Source organism: Sinohyriopsis cumingii, chromosome 13 (assembly GCF_028554795.1).
Source record: "Sinohyriopsis cumingii isolate HCF-2022 chromosome 13, ASM2855479v2, whole genome shotgun sequence".
NCBI lineage: Eukaryota > Metazoa > Mollusca > Bivalvia > Unionida > Unionidae > Sinohyriopsis > Sinohyriopsis cumingii.
The window spans coordinates 44,279,165-44,301,267 of NC_142973.1; the positions used below are offsets into that span (position 1 = coordinate 44,279,165).

The 22,103-nt window shown below is 36.0% G+C and overlaps 1 protein-coding gene across 2 annotated transcripts in view; it reads left to right on the top strand.

Annotated features, from left to right (window-relative positions):
• LOC149785323 (ligand of Numb protein X 2-like) overlaps nucleotides 1-22,093 on the top strand; it is a 141,228-nt gene extending 119,135 nt beyond the window's left edge. The window contains exons 11-15 of one of the 2 annotated variants that reach the window (XM_089979219.1): nucleotides 734-907; nucleotides 6,335-6,460; nucleotides 10,643-10,830; nucleotides 11,322-11,480; nucleotides 19,589-22,093. In XM_089979219.1, coding sequence (XP_089835345.1) covers nucleotides 734-907; nucleotides 6,335-6,460; nucleotides 10,643-10,830; nucleotides 11,322-11,480; nucleotides 19,589-19,724 — 783 coding nt within the window. In that variant the 3' untranslated portion in view covers nucleotides 19,725-22,093. The remainder of the gene's footprint in view (nucleotides 1-733; nucleotides 908-6,334; nucleotides 6,461-10,642; nucleotides 10,831-11,321; nucleotides 11,481-19,588) is intronic. The other variant, XM_089979220.1, reaches the window with a different exon arrangement.
• Nucleotides 22,094-22,103: the final 10 nt, after the last annotated feature.

The window sequence follows — 22,103 nt, forward strand, 5'->3', positions numbered from 1 at the left end:
ATAAATGCTTTGTTTTTATTTTTTATGTGCTCTGTCATTTGTCCAATTCTATTTATGTTAGGCTGTGTTAGTATGATTTGCAAATCTTATTGATTTAATGTCTTTCTTGTTTTATTGTCATGTCATTAAAAAGACTCACCATTAGAGTATATGTTTTAAATCAGCGGTCTCAAGCTCAAACCACACTGAGTGCTGCATGAGGGCATTTTTGATGGCCCAAGGGCTGCATCACCTTTGTTATATCTCGTGACACCTTGTGATGCCAATCATTTTGCGGGACACAGGATACGGCTTGGTGGGCCGCATGTTTTGAGACCCCTGTTTTAAATCATGCAGGCTATAAATAAATCTTTTTTTATGTTATTGTATCTTTTCTTATTTAATTGTTTCATACGAGTCTGACTGAATGATAAAATGTCAGCAGATATGTGATACAAATTAAACATGAAAATAAGATATCTAGCAATAAAATTAAATAAATATATTGATTTGTTTATATAAGACAAGATAATGAAGCTCTTTTTCACAACATGATAGAAAAAGAAGTACATGCAAAACACTGTTATAGAAAAAATTTACTTGGTGTTAAGATATAGAGTGATATATTTGGCACAGTACTTTTAACTTTACTAATACATAATATCAAAAACCAAACGGCTGATCTCCCTTAGACTCATGTTGCATAAATAAAGTACAGTCCTATTATCTGTAATATTTTGTATCTGTATTTCAGTCTAGTCCAGATAAAGTGCAGTTTGTGGTGTCTCGTAAGAGTCGTCCCCAGACACCTGATATTATTCGCTCTACCTCTGACACATTACTTAGTACATCAACGAACTCAGATTGTGATGACTGTCCCTGGACCATGTGCAGAAAGTCACGGGAAAGGATCATTTCACTATCTAAGGTACATTACTTTGTTGGTATTTTACTATATATACTCACTTATAAGTGAACTGCTCTGGTGGCTTAGTGGTTAGAGCATCTGCCTCGGCTGCAGGAGGTCGTTTGTTCGATCCCCAGCCAAGTCATACCAAAGACTTACAAAAATGGTACTGACAGCTGCCTGACTTGGCTCTCAGCATTAAGAGGTTAGTGTTAGGACTGGTTGGCCTGGTGTCAGGATAATGTGACTGGGTGGGACGTCGTGCTGCATGTTTGCGGCATGATGCCTCAGTGCTAGACATCACTATAAACTGCCACACTGCAGACATCATAGCGATATGACTGAAAAATTGTTAAAACTACCTTAAAAATCCAAATCACACACACACACTCACACTCACTCTCACTTATAAGTTGAGTCCAACTGAATATACCCAGATCTGCCATCATATGCTAGCAGGTCTGGGTCTGTGCACTTTTTTAGGAGTAATAAATCGAACAAACAGCATAGACAAACATCTGCTGCCATAGGATGGCTAATTAGGGTCTGTGTTATTTGCAGTTGGACTCCCCTGTTGATCTACCACCATTGTCATCTGTCATTCGTCAAACATAGTTTATGTTCAGATCATAAAATAACTTTTAAACTAGATCGTATGTTAACTTTGTGGTTCCCCATCATATGACAACTGCTGCAGTGAATCAAGTTATCTTATGGAGGAGACTGCTTCGGTGGCCTAGTGGTTAGAGTGCCCGCCTCGGATGTGGGAGATGGTGGGTTCAATCCCCAGCCAAGTCATGGCGCTGAGCATTGAGAGGTTAGTGTTAGGACTGGTTGGCCCTTTGTCAGGATAATGTGACTGGGTGGGACATCTGCGGCATGATGCCCCAATGCTAGACATTACTATTAACTGACACACTGCCGACATTGTAGTGATATGACTGAAAAATTGTTAAAGCTACATTGAAAATCCAAATCACACACACGCACAATTTTATGGAGGAACTGACTTGGGAAATCAGAGGCAACTTCCACCTAGCTGGTACAATAACAGTATCTATTGGATAGCATCATTAACACAAATTGAATGTCAGTGCTTACTGGTAAAAGGATTCATCAGTGCACAACTGAAATAAACTTTATTTTTTATGAATGTGTTGTTTGATGTGCAGTTTTGATTCAGAAAAGTCTATGCTCTCCTCCAGTATTCTAATGACAAAAATTTTAATTTGTACTGTTTTTAAAAAATGTATATTTTATTTGAAACAGTGGAAAGGGATCTCAAAATAAAACGTATTTTTACCTCCCAGAAATTTATTTGTGGTAAATTTCTAGCAATAGCCCAAAGTCTTGAAAATAATTTTGTCTCATTTTCTTACAAGTTGAAATATTTTTTAAAAGAAACTGTTTTACACTGTGATGCTGTACAGTGTGTGAATTTATCTTCTGCAAGCTCCATTGATATTTTCCATCACACTTTCGTACCTCATATATACCATCATTATTGTAAACATCTTTACCTTCAGATTTTCCAAACACAATATTTAAAATATTTTTGATGAATTTCCATGATACAGAAAATTTACGGATAGCAAGTATGTTTTTAATCTGAAGGTGAACAGAGATTAAAGTTAAAACATAAACTAAGGAATGTTTTAGCCATACCCAAAAACAGCTGATTGAATAGATGACCATCAAACCTTTCATTGCCCTAATTATAGCCCGAGTTTCTCTTGCCATCCAAGCTTTTATTTATCTTTTTCCATCCTCAAAAGGCCTCTTACCAGCTGGTAATTGAAGATTTGCATTTCTCAGACACTCTGTCACTGTATCTAACAATTTCTACTCGTGTGTTAGTATATGGAGAGTCCAATTATTTTTTCCAATCTTCAGTACATGCTGCTTTAGGAATCTAATTTTAGTTCCTGTCATAGGTAGGTGCCATCAGATTTCAGTTCTCTTTATCATTGCCATTGTTGTGACTTGATGATAAACTGACAAGTCAAACCCATTGATACGTTTGCAATGGTAAATTCCCCAAGACAGCAATTTTAAATGTCACTTTGTTGATAGCACACGGCTGCAGGCAACCCCATATTGTTTGTATGAATAACAACCCTGTATTGTTTGTATGAATGACAGCAGTGGGCACAAGATAGTTGCATAGTCCTGGAACACTACATCTAGATTTAAAAACAAAAAATTTGGAAAAAAGAGAAACGAAAAAAATTGCGAGTCTTAATTGGAGTTTGCAGTTTTGTTGGGTTTGTTTTATGTATCACTTCAAATTTTTGAAGAACCATCCACAAATAAGAGCACATCAGCTTAGGAGTTTTCTATGGTGTGTGATTTTAGCAAGAAATTAGGCTGACCCTGTACACAGGATTTACTGTGATGCAAGCACCTTTCATGTGTTGTAATCATCTGGAGATAAATTAATGTTAGTTAGCTTGTCAAAATAAATATAGCAGAACCACTGAATCAGCAATTGATTAGGTTCTAATGGTGGTTACAGTAAGCATCATCACGACAGTCAGTAGAAGAGAGTGTGTCACATTTGATTTAAACAGTATATATTTACAGAGGTCATTGAGGAATGTAGATATGATCTAACAAAAGATCCAGAGGATTAAGCAACAAGCATAAGCTTATTTCAAGCTCTCTCATTAAAAATAATATTTACTTTTATAATGGACCGCTCCGGTGACATGGTGGTTAGATTGTCTGCCTCCGAAGCGGGAGGTTTCAGGTTTGAACCCTGGCCAAGTCATACCAAAGACATAAAAATGGTACTAAAAGTTGCCTTGCTAGTTACTCAGCATTAAGAGGTTAGTGTTAGGACTGGTCAGACTGGTGTAAGGATAATGTGAATGAGTGGGATGTCATGCTACATGTCTGCGGCATGATGCCCTGTGCTAGACATCACTGTAAAGTGCCACGCTGCTGTCATCATAGCAGTATGACTGAAAATTATTTAAAGCTACGTTAAAAATCCAAATCACGTATTGTGGATGATGTGATTAATGAAGGCGTAATATTGTAAACACTGAAGTTTTAAATATGAAACAAATTTGGAGCCTAATATGTGGCATTTCCATGAGAAAAAAAAATGGGATCCACACCAGCCTCTGCACTATAAGTGGGTTTGCAAGTTGCCATGGCATGCTAGCTGTGTGTAAAGAAATACTATGTATTAAGGACTGTCATTGAATGCAATAGTACATCTAAATACCTTTTTTCTGTTCTGAATAATTTTAAGGGCATCTCTATATTTTACCTTGAACAAGTTCTCTTTACATACATTCAGACCCTGTCAATAGTGGCCACCCATAGGAAAAAGCAAACATGGCCTTTGTACAAAGGTGACTTCTTTATGCAGATTCTCTGTTCAAATTTGGTTTTGGAATGAATGCTGTGCCATGATGAATGCCATGCACCAGATACCATCATCATCATCATCGTCATCGTTGTTGTTATTGTTATTATTATTATTATCATTAATTTCACTATTCTCTTCCAAAGTTATGTCCCACACAAGGTTATTCTATCCTGCTCACTTTAATCCATCCATTAAGTTAAACAATCACTAATTGACAGCTTAAATATGGTTATGAAATAGAAGAACTATTGTTTTTAACCAGCTTGCATAATAAGGCTTAGGTGTAGATGTTCACACTTCAAGTCAGTATTTGAGTTAACCAGTTTGCCAGCTTGCATGATAAGGCTTTTGTGTAGATGTTCTAGATATTCACACTTCAAGTCATTGTCTGAGTTAACCAGCTGGACAGCTTGCATTATAAGACTTAGGTGATGATATTCACACTTCATGTCAGTATTTGAGTTAACAAGTTGGCAGCTTACATAATAAGACTTTTGGTGTAGATATTCACACTTCAAGTCAGTAGTTCAGTTAACCAGTTGGCCAGCTTGCATAATAAGACTTTGGTGTAGATATTCACACTTCATGTCAGTATTTGAGTTAACAAGTTGGCCAGCTTATATAATAAGACTTTGGTGTAGATATTCACACTTCAAGTCAGTAGTTCAGTTAACCAGTTGGCCAGCTTACATAATAAGACTTTGGTGTAGATATTCACACTTCAAGTCAGTAGTTGAGTTAACCAGTTGGCCAGCTTGCATAATAAGACTTTGGTGTAGATATTCACACTTCAAGTCAGTAGTTGAGTTAACCAGTTGGCCAGCTTACATAATAAGACTTTGGTGTAGATATTCACACTTCAAGTCAATAGTTGAGTTAACCAGTTGGCCAGCTTACATAATAAGGCTTTGGTGTAGATATTCACACTTCAAGTCAGTAGTTGAGTTAACCAGTTGGCCAGCTTGCATAACAAGGCTTTTTTGTAGATGTTCACACTTTAAGTCAGTAGTTGAGTTAACTACTTGGCCAGCTTGCAGAGATGAAAAGAGGCATTTTATGTTCATCATCCAATGAATAAGGAATGAAAAGAAGCTTAAGGAACCAACTATTTAATTTTCACAAGAGGGAGAGAGTGGTCTGGGAATTTCATTCCTGATGGGATTTTTTTTTACCTCAGGAAAATTTCTTTTTTTTCTTCAAATAATTTAATGGATATAATATTGTTTTAAAATATGAATCAAACAAGATATTTTTTTAGGCTATCTGAGGGCTGGACTTTTTTCAACAAAATTCTTGGCTGTGCATCCTCACCCCCACCTCCACCCTTAACCTAAAAATGAAATATTCACTTGATAACGTGGCTGTTGTTTCTAAGACATAAAGTGACCTTTTCAGACAAGTTCTGTAAATATTGAAAGACCCCACACCTAATGAATGGCATGATTCAGATATCTTCTCATAGATTAATTTTTTCATCTGGTATAAGCACAATGTTAAGATTTCAAACAATACCTGTCACAAACGGTAACACATTTCTGCTGCTATATTACAACTTTTCCCACTATTCAACTTATGAATTGCTTTGACTCTCTCTCTTTCTCTCTCTCTCTCTCTCTCTCTCTCTCTCTCTCTCTCTCTCTCTCTCTCTCTCTCGTGATAAAAACTGCATCACTTTTGAAATTGATATTGACACTTTATAGTTATATTGGCAGTGTGACTGGAGTATGGTGAGCACAAGCAAGGTAAGAAATGTTTACACATCAATTCATAAGGCATTACCTTGTCTAAACAATGCCTTCCTTATCATGCAAAAGTTTAATTTGCATGCATAGAGCAGTCATTGTTGATATGCTTCAGTGACAGCTTAAAGCGGGAAGGAAACAATTATTTGGTTAGGAAACACTTGACTGCTGACTGCAGAAGCAAGTGACCACTTTTTTCATGACTTTTATACCAAAAATTTGCTGGGCAGGGGGGAAAGAGAATGTCTGTTGGATCACACTGTATAAAGGTGACATTTGGGACAGGTTTAACCACAATTATTTTTATGTTTTTTTTTTAAAAACTAGCAGGATCCCCAAGAGAATCTTGGTGTCAGTGTAGCAGGTGGCATTGGCAGCCCTCGTGGAGATACACCTGTTTACATCACAAATCTCAACCTTCAGGGATGTCTTGGCAGATCTGGACAGATCAAGGTATGTTCATGTTCTGCGTACATTACACTGCTGTAATGTTAGATAGGCTTCTATGCAGATTAATAGACAACAAAACATAGACTTTCAATAAGAAATGTTTAATACATGTGTTGTAATGAAAGAAATGCAAAAAATGTACAAGAGTATTTTTCACTCATAACTTACTCTCAGTTTACAGTACATGTACTTGTTCACTTTTTATAAACATTTCACCAAGTAAGTATCTGTCAAAATAAAAATTTACTACCTGAAGGTTAGAAAATATTGGCTCTCAATGAGGGCTACTCATGAGAAAGAACTTACACAAAATATACTGTATATGACTGCAGTGATTCTCAGTCTGTTATAATGATCCCACTACAAGGTGTAATCTGGGTTGATATCAGATTATGCCAGTTTATGCTAGGCTGTTCTCAGCATTAACATGTATTTGCTGTTGATATCAGATTATGCCAATCTGTGCTAGGCTGATCTCAGCATTAAAGTGTATTCTGGGTTGATATCAGATTATTCCAGTCTGTGCTATGCTGATCTCAGCATTAAAATGTATTGTGGGTTGATATCAGATTATTCCAGTCTGTGCTATGCTGATCTCAGCATTAAAATGTATTGTGGGTTGACATCAAATTATTCAAGTCTGTGCTATGCTGATCTCAGCATTAAAATGTATTGTGGGTTGATATCAGATTATTCAAGTCTGTGCTATGCTGATCTCAGCATTAAAATGTAATGTGGGTTGATATCAGATTATGCCAATCTGTGCAGGGCTGATCCAGCATTAAAATGTATTGTGGGTTGACATCAGATTATGCCAGTCTGTGCAGGGCTGATCTCAGCATTAAAATGTATTGTAGGTTGACATCAGATTATTCAAGTCTGTGCTGGGCTGATCTGAGGATTTGGAGTCATTGTATTCTCAGGTTGATCCCAGCTTAACTAGAATTGTGCTAAGCTGATCCAAACAAGAATATATTATAGTTTCAAACTAAGTGTATCCTAAGTCTACTAATTTGAATATCACAAGACCAACTTATGATTCCACTATGTGACCTGGGCTGATCCCAGTCCTCAAGACTTGTATTGTCTGAGCTATTTCTGTCTCAAGACAAGAATCGATGGTCTTATTAAAACCGTACACATTTTTTTAAAACAGGTATGATCTTGTTATAAGTAATGAATATGAGCAGCCAATTGCGGATGAAGGCAAGAAGGACTAACCCATGGCAGCTCATTGAAGATGTATTAAAACAAATTTAATCTAAGTACTAGACTACGGCCTACAATGTGTATATAAAATTGATGGTATTAGGGGTAGCAGTTGGTAAACACAAAACACAGTATAGTTGGATGATGAGACTCAGGCAAGTTGTCCGTAACTTTGTAAGCCCAGCCAAAGTGACCAACCACTTGATACTGACCAGCATGCTATATAATTTGATTGGTTCTTTAAATACTGAATGTAAAGGACCTTCAGTTAGATAAATTCAGGTTATCTAGACTCACTGTCATTGTAAAACTAGTCCAAAAATAGGCAGCTGGTTAATGAACTAAAATTAGCTTATTACATGAGTCATTGTCTACCTCCAGTTTCCAATGAACATGTACAAAACGACTATGTAATTGGTTGTTTATGACAGAGTTCTTATTTTCCTTTTATTACAAAGGAAGATAATGCTTTTAGCACATAACCTGATACTAAAAAACAAAATGTCAAGTTACCATAAATGCTTGTTTACCAGTCAAGTCCTAATGCAAACTAATAGAACTATGATCTGCCATCATATTATGTGCATTCTTGTTATTGTTATTTTTATTAAAAATTCTTCTTATTATTTCTGAAGAGTAAATCGGTTCTAGATCAAAGTTGAATTGAGGAGTATTTCATCTTTTTTTGTTTGTCTCAATTATTCTTGGTTAAGAGTAGATGTTATTGTTTTACCAGTACATATTGGTATCATTGCACATGATTTCTTCAGTATATGTTACGGACACTGTGAATTGCTATTATCATAGCCATTTCAACCAAAGCTCTTTGAAAACTTAATGTGTTAAAACATCTCTTATAGTTATACTGATTTTTTAGTGTAAATCTAACTTTTTATGCTCTGATTTAAGGTCAGGAAATTTTCAATGGGTGTTTTACTGGTTTGAAATTTACATCAGTATAGGTATTCACATTATTTCATTTTGACTTCAACCCTCATGTTTTGCTCCAAAATTTGAAGAAAATAAGAAACCTTCATTATGTATCAATGTAGAATAGAAAAATTCCACCCTCAGGATACACATTTTGCTTCACACATTCAGCTGAGCTGTGTGACTGATGCAAAATTTTGACCGAGATGTGGAATTTCTCTGTCATACACAAATGCATATGAAGAATTCCGTTATTCTCCAGCCATGCTGTATCACAATACATGTCATGATTCAAATACACTAAAATGATTGAAATACTGTTTATGCACTTTTAGGAAATTATACTAATAATAAATCTATGGGATAAGCATACAAAAGCAAAGAATACTCCAGTGGAAAAAAAATTATTCACTAGAATTAATCAAAATGAGTGTGTTTTTGTGCGAGTGATTTGGATTTTTAATGTAGCTTTTTAAAAAAATTCAGTCATATGGCTACAATGTCTGCAGCGTGGCAGTTTATAGTGACATCTAGCACTGAGGCATTCTGCCACAGAGATGTAGCATCATGTCCCTCCCAGTAACATAATATTGACACCATCTCAACCAGTCCTAATACTGACCAAGCGAGGCAGCTACTAGTACCGTTTTTATAAATTTTTGGTATGACTTGGCCAGGGTTCGAACCCTCAACCTCCTGCAGCTGAGGCAGATGCTCTAATCAAAATGTACTTATGGTATTATCTCAAAATTCTTTCACACCTCTAGAGAATTTATAACAGCTGTCTCATGATAGATTTTCACACCTCTAGAGGATTAATAACAGCTGTCTCATGATAGATTTTCACACCTCTAGAGGATTAATAAGAGCTGTCTCATGATAGATTTTCACACCTCTAAAGGATTTATATCAGCTGTCTCATGATAGATTTTCACACCTCTAGAGGATTTAAAAAACAGCTGTCTCATGATAGATTTTCACACCTCTAGAGGATTAATAAGAGCTGTCTTGTGATAGATTTTCAGACTTCTAAATGATTAATAACAGCATGATTGATTTTCAGACCTCTAGATGATTAATAACTGGTGTCTCAGGATAGATTTTTAGACCACTGGAGGATTAATAACTGCTGTCTTATGATAGAGTTTTAGACCTTTGTAAAATTAATAACTGCATGACTCATGGTAGCTTTTCAAAGATATTGCAGAATAATAATTGCTAACTCATGATAGACTTCGAGACCTCTTGAAGATTACTCACTGCTTTCACATGATGGGCTGCAAACCTCTAGAGGATTACTAGTTTCTCTATCATGACAGACTACAAACCTCTTGAAGAATTATTTGTCTCATGATAGACTTTCAAACCTCAAGGGGAATAATAACTGCTGTCTCATGATAGACTACAAACCTCAGGAGGATTTATATCTGCTGTCCCATGATGGGCTGCAAACCTCTAGAGGATTACTAGATTCTCTATCATGACAGACTTCAAAACTCTTGATGAATTATTTGCCTCATGATAGACTTTCAAACCTCAAGCAGAATAATAGCTGCTGCCTCATGATAGACTACAAACCTCTGGAGGGTTAATAACTGCTGTCTCATGGTAGTCTAAAACATTTTCTGAAGTGGAATTTAAAAAGAGTTTGTAGCAGTTACTTGGGTTCATACATTAGAAGGGCATTTTGTCCATGGTTTAAGAGTAGTGTTTTTTACTTCATTCAGATGAATAGAATGATGGCAAGAAAGTGTCTAGTACATGTTTCCTTTTTCTGTCATTGTATTGTGATAGTTTGATTCTGTATTATGGTACACTTTTTTTTAGCCAGAAAAAATATTGTGATTTATTGATACATGTTTCAATATTGTAGTATTGTAGGCATATTGATCATCTTGGAATAATGGTCTGGTCACTTTTTTATCACATGGTTAGTGTATATGATAGATAGATGTCAGTATAGGTAGAAAACTTGTTTTTAAAATTAAAATTTTAGTGAGAATTTTTTTTTAGAATAATGACAATTTCTTTATTGTGATTATACAGAAAGGAGATGTCCTGTTATCAATAAATGGCATGAACCTCCTTGGCCTGTCCCACAGTGATGCTGTAAACAGGGTCAGGGTCAATGCTGAGGCCAAACAGGTGACCTTGAAGATCATAGAGGCCCCAGAGACAACAGAGGGTCCAGGAAATTTTGCACCTACCTGGTTATTCTGGCAGCAGTTGCCACGGTAATCTATTAAATCTCTTCATACTGTATTTATTTGGAGATTGTAGCCTCTGTCATAATAGACATGTCTATATTTTGTATTGCAATGTGGACATCAATATCCTGATTGGCGAAAAACTCAAACCCAGAATAGAATGGAATAGCAGTTGGAGATGAAGGAGTTATTAATGAAGATCTGTTTGCTCTACTGATTACTCCTAACAAACAGCACAGACCAAGATCTGCTGGCACATTTTGTGTTGGCAGATCTGTGTCTGTGCAGTTTGCAGTTACACTTGTCTTATAAGTGAGTACATATGGTATTTTATGAGTTATATTGAATGACAGTATTAGATATTATTATCTCAAAGGACACACATTCCACAAACTGGTTCTACAACCTCAGTCCATTCCACACCACAAACCATTCCACACCCAACCCCATTCCACTCCCCACTCTTAATTTGTTTGCATCAGAAAATCATTCATTTGGACTTTTATTTGTTTCTCCAGATCATGTCAGACTGTAAAGACTGTGACACTGTTACGGAGCCCTACTGGCAGTCTAGGCTTCTCTGTGGTTGGTGGGTGTGACTGCAGTCAAGGAAACCTGCCCATCTTCATCAAGTCTATTGTCCTAGATACTCCAGCTTCCAAGGATGGGCGGCTTAAGTAAGTCAAGATGCAGAGCCAAGAAAATATTTTTTCAAACCCACTTGTTCAGGGCAAGTGACTTGTACAATATAACTAGTCATGCTGGAAATATTTCTAGTCCATGAAGTTTTTAAATGGGAGAACTTTGGATGGATGATAGTGGTATTGAGGGACTATGTTTGTAAAACTATTCTAAAAGGAATCTCTTGAACTCTAAAATAGAGTACAGTCTGCTTTACATTTTGCTGCTGCTGTTGAACCAGTTGTTGCATTAATCATTAATCAAATCAAATGAAAGTTTCAGAGCTGCTTACTGCTATGATTTCACCCAAGATTCTAAAGACTGTCTCAGAAAATTTCAGCCTGCAGTTCAAGATATCAATTTTATGTGCCAAGACTTTTTCTACAAAGACAAAGTGTTCTATTTATGTATTAGACTCTTCAGCTGAATCACTTAAATACTTGAGAATGCTATTCAACACTCAACTCAAGCTTATGTATTATTATGAGCAAAGCAATTACATATGAATCCCATGAGTCTGATGTTGAACTTTTGGCAAATCAAACAATGGGATTTTTCATCACTCAGAATGACAGACAAGATGGTCTTAAGAGATGAAAGTATGCACAAAGTATTAGTACCTTGTATCAGCCTGTTTATGCAAACTACTGTTCATAAAGAAAGGGTGAGTGAGTATGTGTTTTCCAGCTAATTAAAGGATCAGTGACACTTGAAATTGCCACAAATATATTTTGTGAAATTCTTCGAAAATGTTTTGTTAGACCTGTTGTCAGTACTGGTATTGAAAACATTGGACAGGTGGCTCAAATTATGGATTGGAAAACTACTGATAGACATCTGTCTTGGTAAATATTTCTTAAGTTTTAAGTTTTTATTAGCAGACAGTCACTTATTCTGAATCAAGGAAGGAAGTTTGAGTTAGATCGGCTAAAGAGATTTGTCTGAGAACTTTTCAATGTGAAGAGGAGGTTGTAAATCATGAAAATACATTGGTCCATCTCTTGAATAGTCCTCCTGACCAGCTGAAGGAGGTTGTATGTTGTACAAATACATTGATCCATCTCTTGAATCCTCCTGACCAGCTGAAGAGGAGGTTGTGTATCATGAAAATACAGTGGTCCCTCTCTGCCACCCATCTTTTAAGGCCAGATTTCCATGGCACAGATGATTTTGTTTTCTATACCTAACTATAGAAAGAGACAGAGCAAATACATTTTCTTAATCAGTACAGAAAATAAAACAAAATGACTTTCATTGATTGCGTCCTTTGATTGTGTCTATTCTTGCATCTTGTGAATGAATCAAGAAAGACAATATTGAATTGCAAAAAGACAAAAATGAGTCAACACAAGGAAAAAACCTCACTATACATTGCTCCACTAATTAATACAAATGACATGTCTGCCCTGTGAAAGATAATAACAATATATTTTATTCAGTAATTTAGGCTTCCAGCCCATATTTACAAAATACAATACAAGTAAATATAATGTGTACCATAGTGTAACAAAGTCAGATGTGTTGTTCATCATAAGTATACATAAATATTTTTCTATAATCAGTACATAATATTAAAAAGATGTTACTACCTCTAAGTATATTATTCACCATTCATTTGAGGTATCAAAGAGTGTTTAAGATGAAAAGCTAAATACCATATTTACCATATATATTGGGACACAATACAATTATTTTTTTTCTGTTCTAGATTGTATGGCAAAACTTTTTTCACCTTGGTCATATGTCCCAATACTTAAGGAACAAAATAAATTTGTGTTGAATGTGTGCCCCCCCAACTGCACGTTGCAGTAAAATAGATAAAACAAAACGCTTATTTGGTAATAAAATAAAGAAACTAACCTTGTATTGTTAGCATTTATTCCTCTTTTTTTCATCATGAGCATTAAAAAAAATAATGTATCCACAAACTCCATACACCGCTCCCTCAATAACTCGCACCCAGATAACTCGCAATCCCACTTATAACACGGTGTCCATCTTGGCTCCTGACTTTTTTCCAGAGAAAATATATTTAAAATATCTTTAAAATATGCTGAACATGAAAAAATTACGATAAGAATTGGTAAATTAAACCTTGATACATTGCTCGTTTTATCATCGAAAATGGTCATTAATGCCCGTAAAAATAGAATCCATAGTTTGAAATTTGCAAGTTCTAAATAAGAATTTCAGAGATCTCGAAAACGCTTAATTACATGTATTTGGACGCCAATTTTTGATCTGTGACGCAGAAAATCACTGAGGCGGTAGTCCTCCGTACGCATGTAATAAGTGCGCGGGAAAATTCAAAGATTTGCCAGTCCACTTTCAGCCACCTGCTTTGTGGGAAAATGTGTTGATCAGTTAGCTTGCTGATATTTACAACGAATAATTCAGTGACTGAAAGACTCCTTGATGTACATACATGTTGCCATTTTATAAGAGTACATAAAAAAGAACATGATGCAATAGCTAGGTGGTTAGTTCAAAGGCTTTGACTGGCGGCCGGGTGAGAAAATGTACTGATATTTAGTGATTGAATTCAGAGGCAGAAAGACCCAGTTTTAAAATCCTAGCAAGACCTCTGTTTAAAGATATCATATATTATGTAAGTTTTATGATAAATAGTTGTCAGAATACTGTAAATAAACAGTCTGGTGAAATAGCAATCAATGAAAACTTCTGGTAAATGCTTACAGGTGGCAACAGAGAATGAAATAAACACCAATTAAACGTCTTCCTGTGTGAAAGTCATGTTCTAGTCCTTTAATTCCGTTTCACTGTAAACATTATAATCGCAACATATATTCTGTTCATTGAAAACAAGAAAAGAGTCAATCGACCGTCACATCGAAACCCATGAGTACTTCTGTGAGAACCTAATTACATGCCGGCTTTGTTTTGATCAACAACTTGGGGAAGTGTTTGTTGCATTAAAATATCGATTACATGAGACCTGGGGTGCTGGATTAAGGGTCTTGGAGCTGCCTTTGACGTAAAGCAAAACAGTAACAGAGACAGCGACAATGATAGTGACTTTGAAGGTTTCAGTGAAACTGGTGTCATTAATGCCGAGGCTGTTTGGGAGAAATTTGTACAGACTCATGGTCCTGAGATGGGCGTTTCTCTTGATGATATGGAGGAGTGGATTTGTTCTGACAATGATTGCCCCACAGCCGAATACATATCAGATGAAACAATAATTAATTCTATAACGAACAAATTTGCAGCAGAAGACGATTCTAACTGGAGTACAACAAGTGTTGAAAGTGATGCAGACACAGATGTTGCACCTGTGGGTGTGGGCCCTCTGCACAGGAAGCAATCAAATATTTTGATATTGCCATAAGGTGGCTGGAGACTCAAAATGTTGACTACGTAAAGCTCATGCAGTTGAGAAATCTGAGGGATTTTGCTCAGCGGCAGAGAAACCAAGGAGTAACACACAAAAAAAATTAACTGATTTTTTCAAAAGGTGAATTGATATTTGTCAAGCATGGCACAAACGGCAAGTATTAACTTGTTCTAATTTACGTTGTTTTAAATTTGTAGACCCATTAAATATATTAGTACTGATTAACCCTTGCTTTTTGTTTTCCATTTTACTAATATCGCAATCAAATCTATCTATCTGTCGTTCGATTGACACTTTTTCTCGAAAAGAGTTGATCTTTTGTATATAAAAAAACATCTAATTTGGATCAAACAATAAAACTAGAATGTATCCAATTCAACATAAAAATTAGTGACATAGTACACAATGTGTGAAGTGGTACACATGTTAAGCGAACGGAAACCACGTGGAATAATGTTTTCGATGATTGCCTCAATATACTGTAATTTATCCTGAAATTAATGTTGCTCTATGAGGAAATAATAAATAAAGTACACCGTTATGAAGAGATATTTATTCACAGTTAATCTCACCACGATTATAAAGTGAGAATTCAACACTATAATCTGCCTTACCCCCCCCCCATTTTTCCTTTATGTCGTCGATCACTTTATTGGTTTTGGGCTTATTTTATAGGTCCCTCGATAACTCGCGCATCACTTACAGTGAGGTCGATGTTTCTGGACCCCGATGTGCGCAAGTTATCGAGGGAGTGGTGTATATCTAGCGTGTATCGCTTGTGTCAGATAACACATGACACATTGTTCAGTGACATGAACTTAGAGAAACAAATCATGTCTGGTTGTACTCAGAGGTTTAAATATGTTTTCCAACTGATAACTGGATCCAGCAAAATTGCAAATGAGAGGGAAATAATCAACCAATTGCTTGAAGGCATCTGCCATTCACACATGACACTGTGTTAGGTGCAAAATAACCAAGATTTTATTCTATCCAGGTTAACCATATGACATTATCTTGCAAATAAAAGTGATTATTTGAAAATGCATTCACCTTGGTGCAAATTACACTAGCATGGGTTACAAAAAGTATTAATAAAGCAAGTTATTGCTGTGTATACTATTTACTCACAAACATCAATGCCCATTTGTATTAATTATGATTACAGAAACCAAGCAAATAAAAGCCAAGGTGGTGAACAAACACAACTGGCAGCAAGCAATAAACTCATTGTTTGAACTTACTGACAGGATATCAGATACAAAGGTTATTTTTATTACCAAGCAAACTAACATTGGATGCTCACATCAGATTCGTTAAAGTGTGTTGAATTTTTTGTTAAAGGCTATAAAATACAAAACAAGCCAACCTAAGAAGCTGACTTTGGATTCTTTGAAGTGTGCCGATTTTTTTGGTAACCATTAGCACAAGTTTGCCTGTGTATAAAACAGAAAAAAGCCATTTTCATTAAATAAAATTAGTTAGACAGTATTCTTTGGCATGATACTAAAATTTCTTTACCAATACCCTTTTCATTGCCTACCCCACAATTACTCTGGTATCCCCACAGACACATATTGTTTAAATAATTACTGACTATTATTAAGAGTATAAAAGCTAACATCTGAGGAGTGCAATATAGTTAGCACAAGTTATTGATGAAAAAAATGGTATGATAGCCTTTTCTTACTCATAGAGAAAGAAAACATGTTTGACAGTACCAGATCACATCTTGTGTAAATACATCATTCTGTTTAAAAAAGATGCAAATTACTTTCACAGTGGTATAGTTGCCAAAGAAGAAATAAATTGTGAAATGTGCAAAAAGTAGAAGAGGAAGAGAAAAGTTATAAATAATTTGACTTATTGAAAAGAGGGAGAATTCTAGGGACCTTGCCAAGAACACAGAAACACCAAAGAATAGGAAAATATTCTGCAGAAGTGCGAAAATGGATTGGGTGTGAGAATGAAAAATAGTTACAGGCAGATGTTTGTACCATGCTTATTTTTGCTTGAAACCTTTTTGAAAAAATGTTCTTGATTTGGACCCGATTGTTGTCTACACTGTATTGCTGGCTTTATTTGGACCCGATTGTTGTCTACACCGTATTGTTGGCTTGATTTGGACCAGATTGATGTCTACACTTTATTGCTGGCTTTGTTTGGACCAGATTGTTGTCTACACCATATTGCTGGCTTTATTTGGACCAGATTGTTGTCTACACTTTATTGCTGGCTTTATTTGGACCAGATTGTTGTCTACACTTTATTGCTGGCTTGATTTGGACCAGATTGTTGTCTACACCATATTGCTGGCTTTATTTGGACCCAATTGTTGTCTACACCATATTGCTGGCTTGATTTGGACCAGATTGTTGTCTACACTGTATTGCTGGCTTGATTTGGACCAGATTGTTGTCTACACCATATTGCTGGCTTGATTTGGACCAGATTGTTGTCTACACCATATTGCTGGCTTGATTTGGACCAGATTGTTGTCTACACCGTATTGCTGGCTTGATTTGGACCAGATTGTTGTCTACACTTTATTGCTGGCTTGATTTGGACAAGATTGTTGTCTACACTGTATTGCTGGCTTGATTTGGACCAGATTGTTGTCTACACCATATTGCTGGCTTTATTTGGACCAGATAGTTGTCTACACTTTATTGCTGGATTTATTTGGACCACATTGTTGTCTACACCATATTGCTGGCTTTATTTGGACCAGATTTTTGTCTACACCATATTGCTGACTTTATTTGGACCCAGTTGTTGTCTACACCATATTGCTGGCTTGATTTGGACCAGATTGTTGTCTACACTTTATTGCTGGCTTTGTTTGGACCAGATTGTTGTCTACACCGTATTGCTGGCTTTATTTGGACCAGATTGTTGTCTACACCGTATTGCTGGCTTTATTTGGACCAGATTGTTGTCTACACTTTATTGCTGGCTTTATTTGGACCCAGTTGTTGTCTACACCATATTGCTGGCTTGATTTGGACCAGATTGTTGTCTACACTTTATTGCTGGCTTGATTTGGACCAGATTGTTGTCTACACCATATTGCTGGCTTGATTTGGACCAGATTGTTGTCTACACCATATTGCTGGCTTGATTTGGACCAGATTGTTGTCTACACTTTATTGCTGGCTTGATTTGGACCAGATTGTCTACACCATATTGCTGGCTTGATTTGGACCAGATTGTTGTCTACACCATATTGCTGGCTTTATTTGGACCAGATTTTTGTGTACACCATATTGCTGGCTTTATTTGGACCCAATTGTTGTCTACACCATATTGCTGGCTTTATTTGGACCAGATTGTTGTCTACGCTTTATTGCTGGTTTTATTTGGACCAGATTGTTGTCTACACCATATTGCTGGCTTTATTTGGACCAGATTTTTGTGTACACCATATTGCTGACTTTATTTGGACCAGATTGTTGTCTACACTTTATTGCTGGCTTTATTTGGACCCAGTTGTTGTCTACACCATATTGCTGGCTTGATTTGGACCAGATTGTTGTCTACACTTTATTGCTGGCTTTATTTGGACCAGATTATTGTTCACACCATATTGCTGGCTTTATTTGGACCAGATTTTTGTATACACCATATTGCTTTCTTTATTTGGACCTGTTTGTTGTCTACACCATATTGCCGGCTTGATTTGGACCAGATTGTTGTCTACACTATATTAGAAGATGCCTTGACATAACTCAGTTTTAACATTTCTTACAGCAATGGTAAAAGTAGCAATGGAATATATGTCAATTTTGTGTTGAATCTATGTTACAGTTTTCGCAAGTCCAATATAGGGGTTGTGATTGTGTATGATTAAAGTCAAATCATTGTGTGCAGGCAAGACACCTCGTTCCATGAAACCCTTCTTACAGACAAGACACCTCGTTCCACAAAACCCTTCTTACAAAGATAAATGATCTGAATGTTACAGTTCATTCATTACACTCATGGAAAATCCTTGAAAAAATGTAATTAAAAGTAATGGAAAAATTGTACAAAATGACAAAAAATTTAAAATCTCCCTTTAGTTGCTTGTCATTCAGTAGTGTTACAGTGGGTGCCAATCGGATGAGTGTAAGGGGAAGAGGAGGCCATCTTGACAGAAAAGCTGATTATGTGATTATCTTTCCAATCACGTTGACCAATATTGTCTTTATCCTGCTTTCAGAACCAACTTTCCAGCCTTTTCATTGAAAACAACAAAGAATTTAGGCAAGGAAGATAAGAAATTAGCCATGGAGAAAGAAAAAAAAACGTTGACTTTATATGTCTATATTTAACAGATACTGACACTGGATAAATATGGATCATTTCAATGACAGTTTTCAGTATAATCAAGGTTTGATTTGTTTCATGGTAAACCTTTACTTCCTATAGCTATGAGAAAAATTGTGGCCCTATTTAATATGCCATAAGTTTGAGCAGTTATTACCTAAACTAACAGTTACAGAGTAAAAGTTCTGTAAAAGTATTGATTTGGAATAGATTTTTTATATAATAAAATAGCATCCTACGGATATGTGCTACAGACATCTTAAATCTTTATTCAAGAAGATGGGATAGGCGATGATTTTACTTAGTCTAATTAAATAGCATTCACTTTTATTATTATTTACACATCAGTTCATTTATTAGACTGAAAGAATTGTACATTTTGTTGTCCGCTAGTATTATAAAAGGCACAACATTCTAATTAACTTGTTTGTAATTTTCTAGGTGCGGTGATATCATTTTGAGTGTGAATGAACACAGTCTGGTGAGTGTGACCCACACTAGAGCTGTTGAACTTCTCAAGACCATTGATGGTGCTGTAACTTTGGCAGTGGTATCCTGGCCAGGGACTACAGTATAGCAGCATTTTCTGTATGAAAACTTAGAACAGTCAGTACCATCAGTACTTGCTTATAAGTCCAGTTCAACTGAAGCAGCAGAGACTCTGATCTGTTATCACATAATGTGCTAGCAAATCAGGGTCTGTGTTGTTTGTTCTACTGATTACTCCCTACAAACTGCACAAACCCTGTCTGATGTCACATTATGTGATGGCAAATCGGGGTCTATGTTGTTTGTTCTACTGATTACTCCATACAAACTGCACAAACCCTATCTGCTGTCACACTATGTGATGGCAAATCAGGGTCTGTGTTGTTTGTTCTACTGATTACTCTCTACAAACTGCACAAACCCTATCTGTTGTCACACTATGTGATGGCAAATCAGGGTCTATGTTGTTTGTTCTACTGATTACTCCCTACAAACTGCACAGACCCAGATCTGCTGTCACACTATGTGATGGCAAATCAGGGTCTATGTTGTTTGTTCTACTGATTACTCCCTACAAACTGCGCAGACCCAGATCTGCTGTCACATTATGTGATGGCTTAACTGAGTCTGTGGAGTTTGCAGTTGGACTAGACTTATAAGTGAGTACATGTGGTATGTGTCTTCTTTTCTATAACTGTACTTGAGAATAATATTTATAGAAACTTTTGCATCATAAACCAAACACAGACAAATGTGCTCAACATGTATAATGTCCAGTGTTTGCCTTCATGTTTCCAAACAATTTTTTCTCAGTGAGCTAGGTCTGTACAAATAGAAATAGTATAATCCAAACACTTATGACAAAAGTCTGTACAAGTATAAACTGGATAGCCCAACACTTAGGACTAGTCTGTACAAGTATAAATAGGATAGCCCAACACTGAGGTCTAGTCTGTACAAGTAGAAATAGGATAGCCCAACAGTGAGGTCTAGTCTGTACAAGTAGAAATAGGATAGCCCAACACTTTGGACTAATCATTGTCTCTGTCAGAGAAGTGCCTGAAGATAAGTATTTAATCCTGGGCAAGTGCAACTTTTCAGAAACAAACAAGGCCCATTTTCATGTGCAAGATTGACACACCACATATGTTCAGGCAGTCTTTTCCAGATCAGCATTTTCTCTCATAACCATGTTGCTTCTTTGTGCATAATCTGGAATTGTCTTATAGTATGTGTCAATATGGCATGCTGACATTTGGCTTTTTAAACCACCAACAAAAGACATGTTGCACACAAAGTCTGCAAGTAATTAGTGTTGTATGACTCTCAGAATGTTTCTAATTTGCAGGTGGTACACAACTTGCACAATGTTATTAATAAGATGGTTCATTTAAAAAGTAGAAGACTGAGTCCTAGATTTCTAAATAGATGTTTGATTCAATTGTTTCTGATTATCTAAGAATCCATAGTCTGTAGGGGATGTGAAACATTGCTTGATTAAGTGTCCCTTTCAGAGATAATGTACCCTGTGCCATGTTGGGTAATGGGCTAGATTGGCATTAGACATTAAACATATAAATTTTTTGTTGTTGGAATATTTGAATGATTAATTTTACTTAGCATTCAGACTAACAGGCAGCTAAAACAGCGAAACAAGCAGGTATATTACATATACTGAACAAATTGCAGAAATATATGGTAGTATATAATGGATTACATTACAGTTGATATTCAAGTACCAAAGTAATGAGTACCACACAGGTATACTTAAAAAACAAATGCTGCAATTTTCAGAATCTAGCTTTAACATTAGGTTCCAGAAAATAAAGAAAATTGTGAAGAACAAAATGATGACAAGTTAAAAACTAGTCAGAATGAGTCTTTTTTTTTCTCCCAGATGCTCTTTTCCTGGACAAGCAGCTTGGAAAATTTTGCTTAACAGCCCTAGATAGATGAATCTAGTTCTGGTCAAAGCGGAGAATCAGCATTACTGCTAATGATTCAATTAAGTGAAGTGACTGGTATTTGCTGTGCTTGAATATGGAAGGAAAATTGCATGTGTCTGACAGACTCTGAAAGAGCTATGCCATATTTATCAGTATTTGACACACATCCAACTGCAAACAGCATAGATCCTGACCTGTCATCACATAATGCTGTTGATAGATCTGGGTCTGTGCTGTTTTTTTTTTATATACTTGTGATTTCAAGATAACAATATGTTGGTTTCAGTTGATTGTACCTTGGACCTAAGACAGTAATTCTCCCAAGATAAGTCAGGAGTTTATGACGTAAATGTTTTTGAAAAAAATGGATGAATTTGTGGTGGGTGGATGGATGGGATTATTATTGAACAAGGGAAAAAAGTCAGCATAAAGATTGTACAATTATGGCAGTGTGCTTTTCATTCTGTATTGCTTATCAGAGAATTTTGAATTTTGGTATATATAGTGTGTGTGTGTGTGTA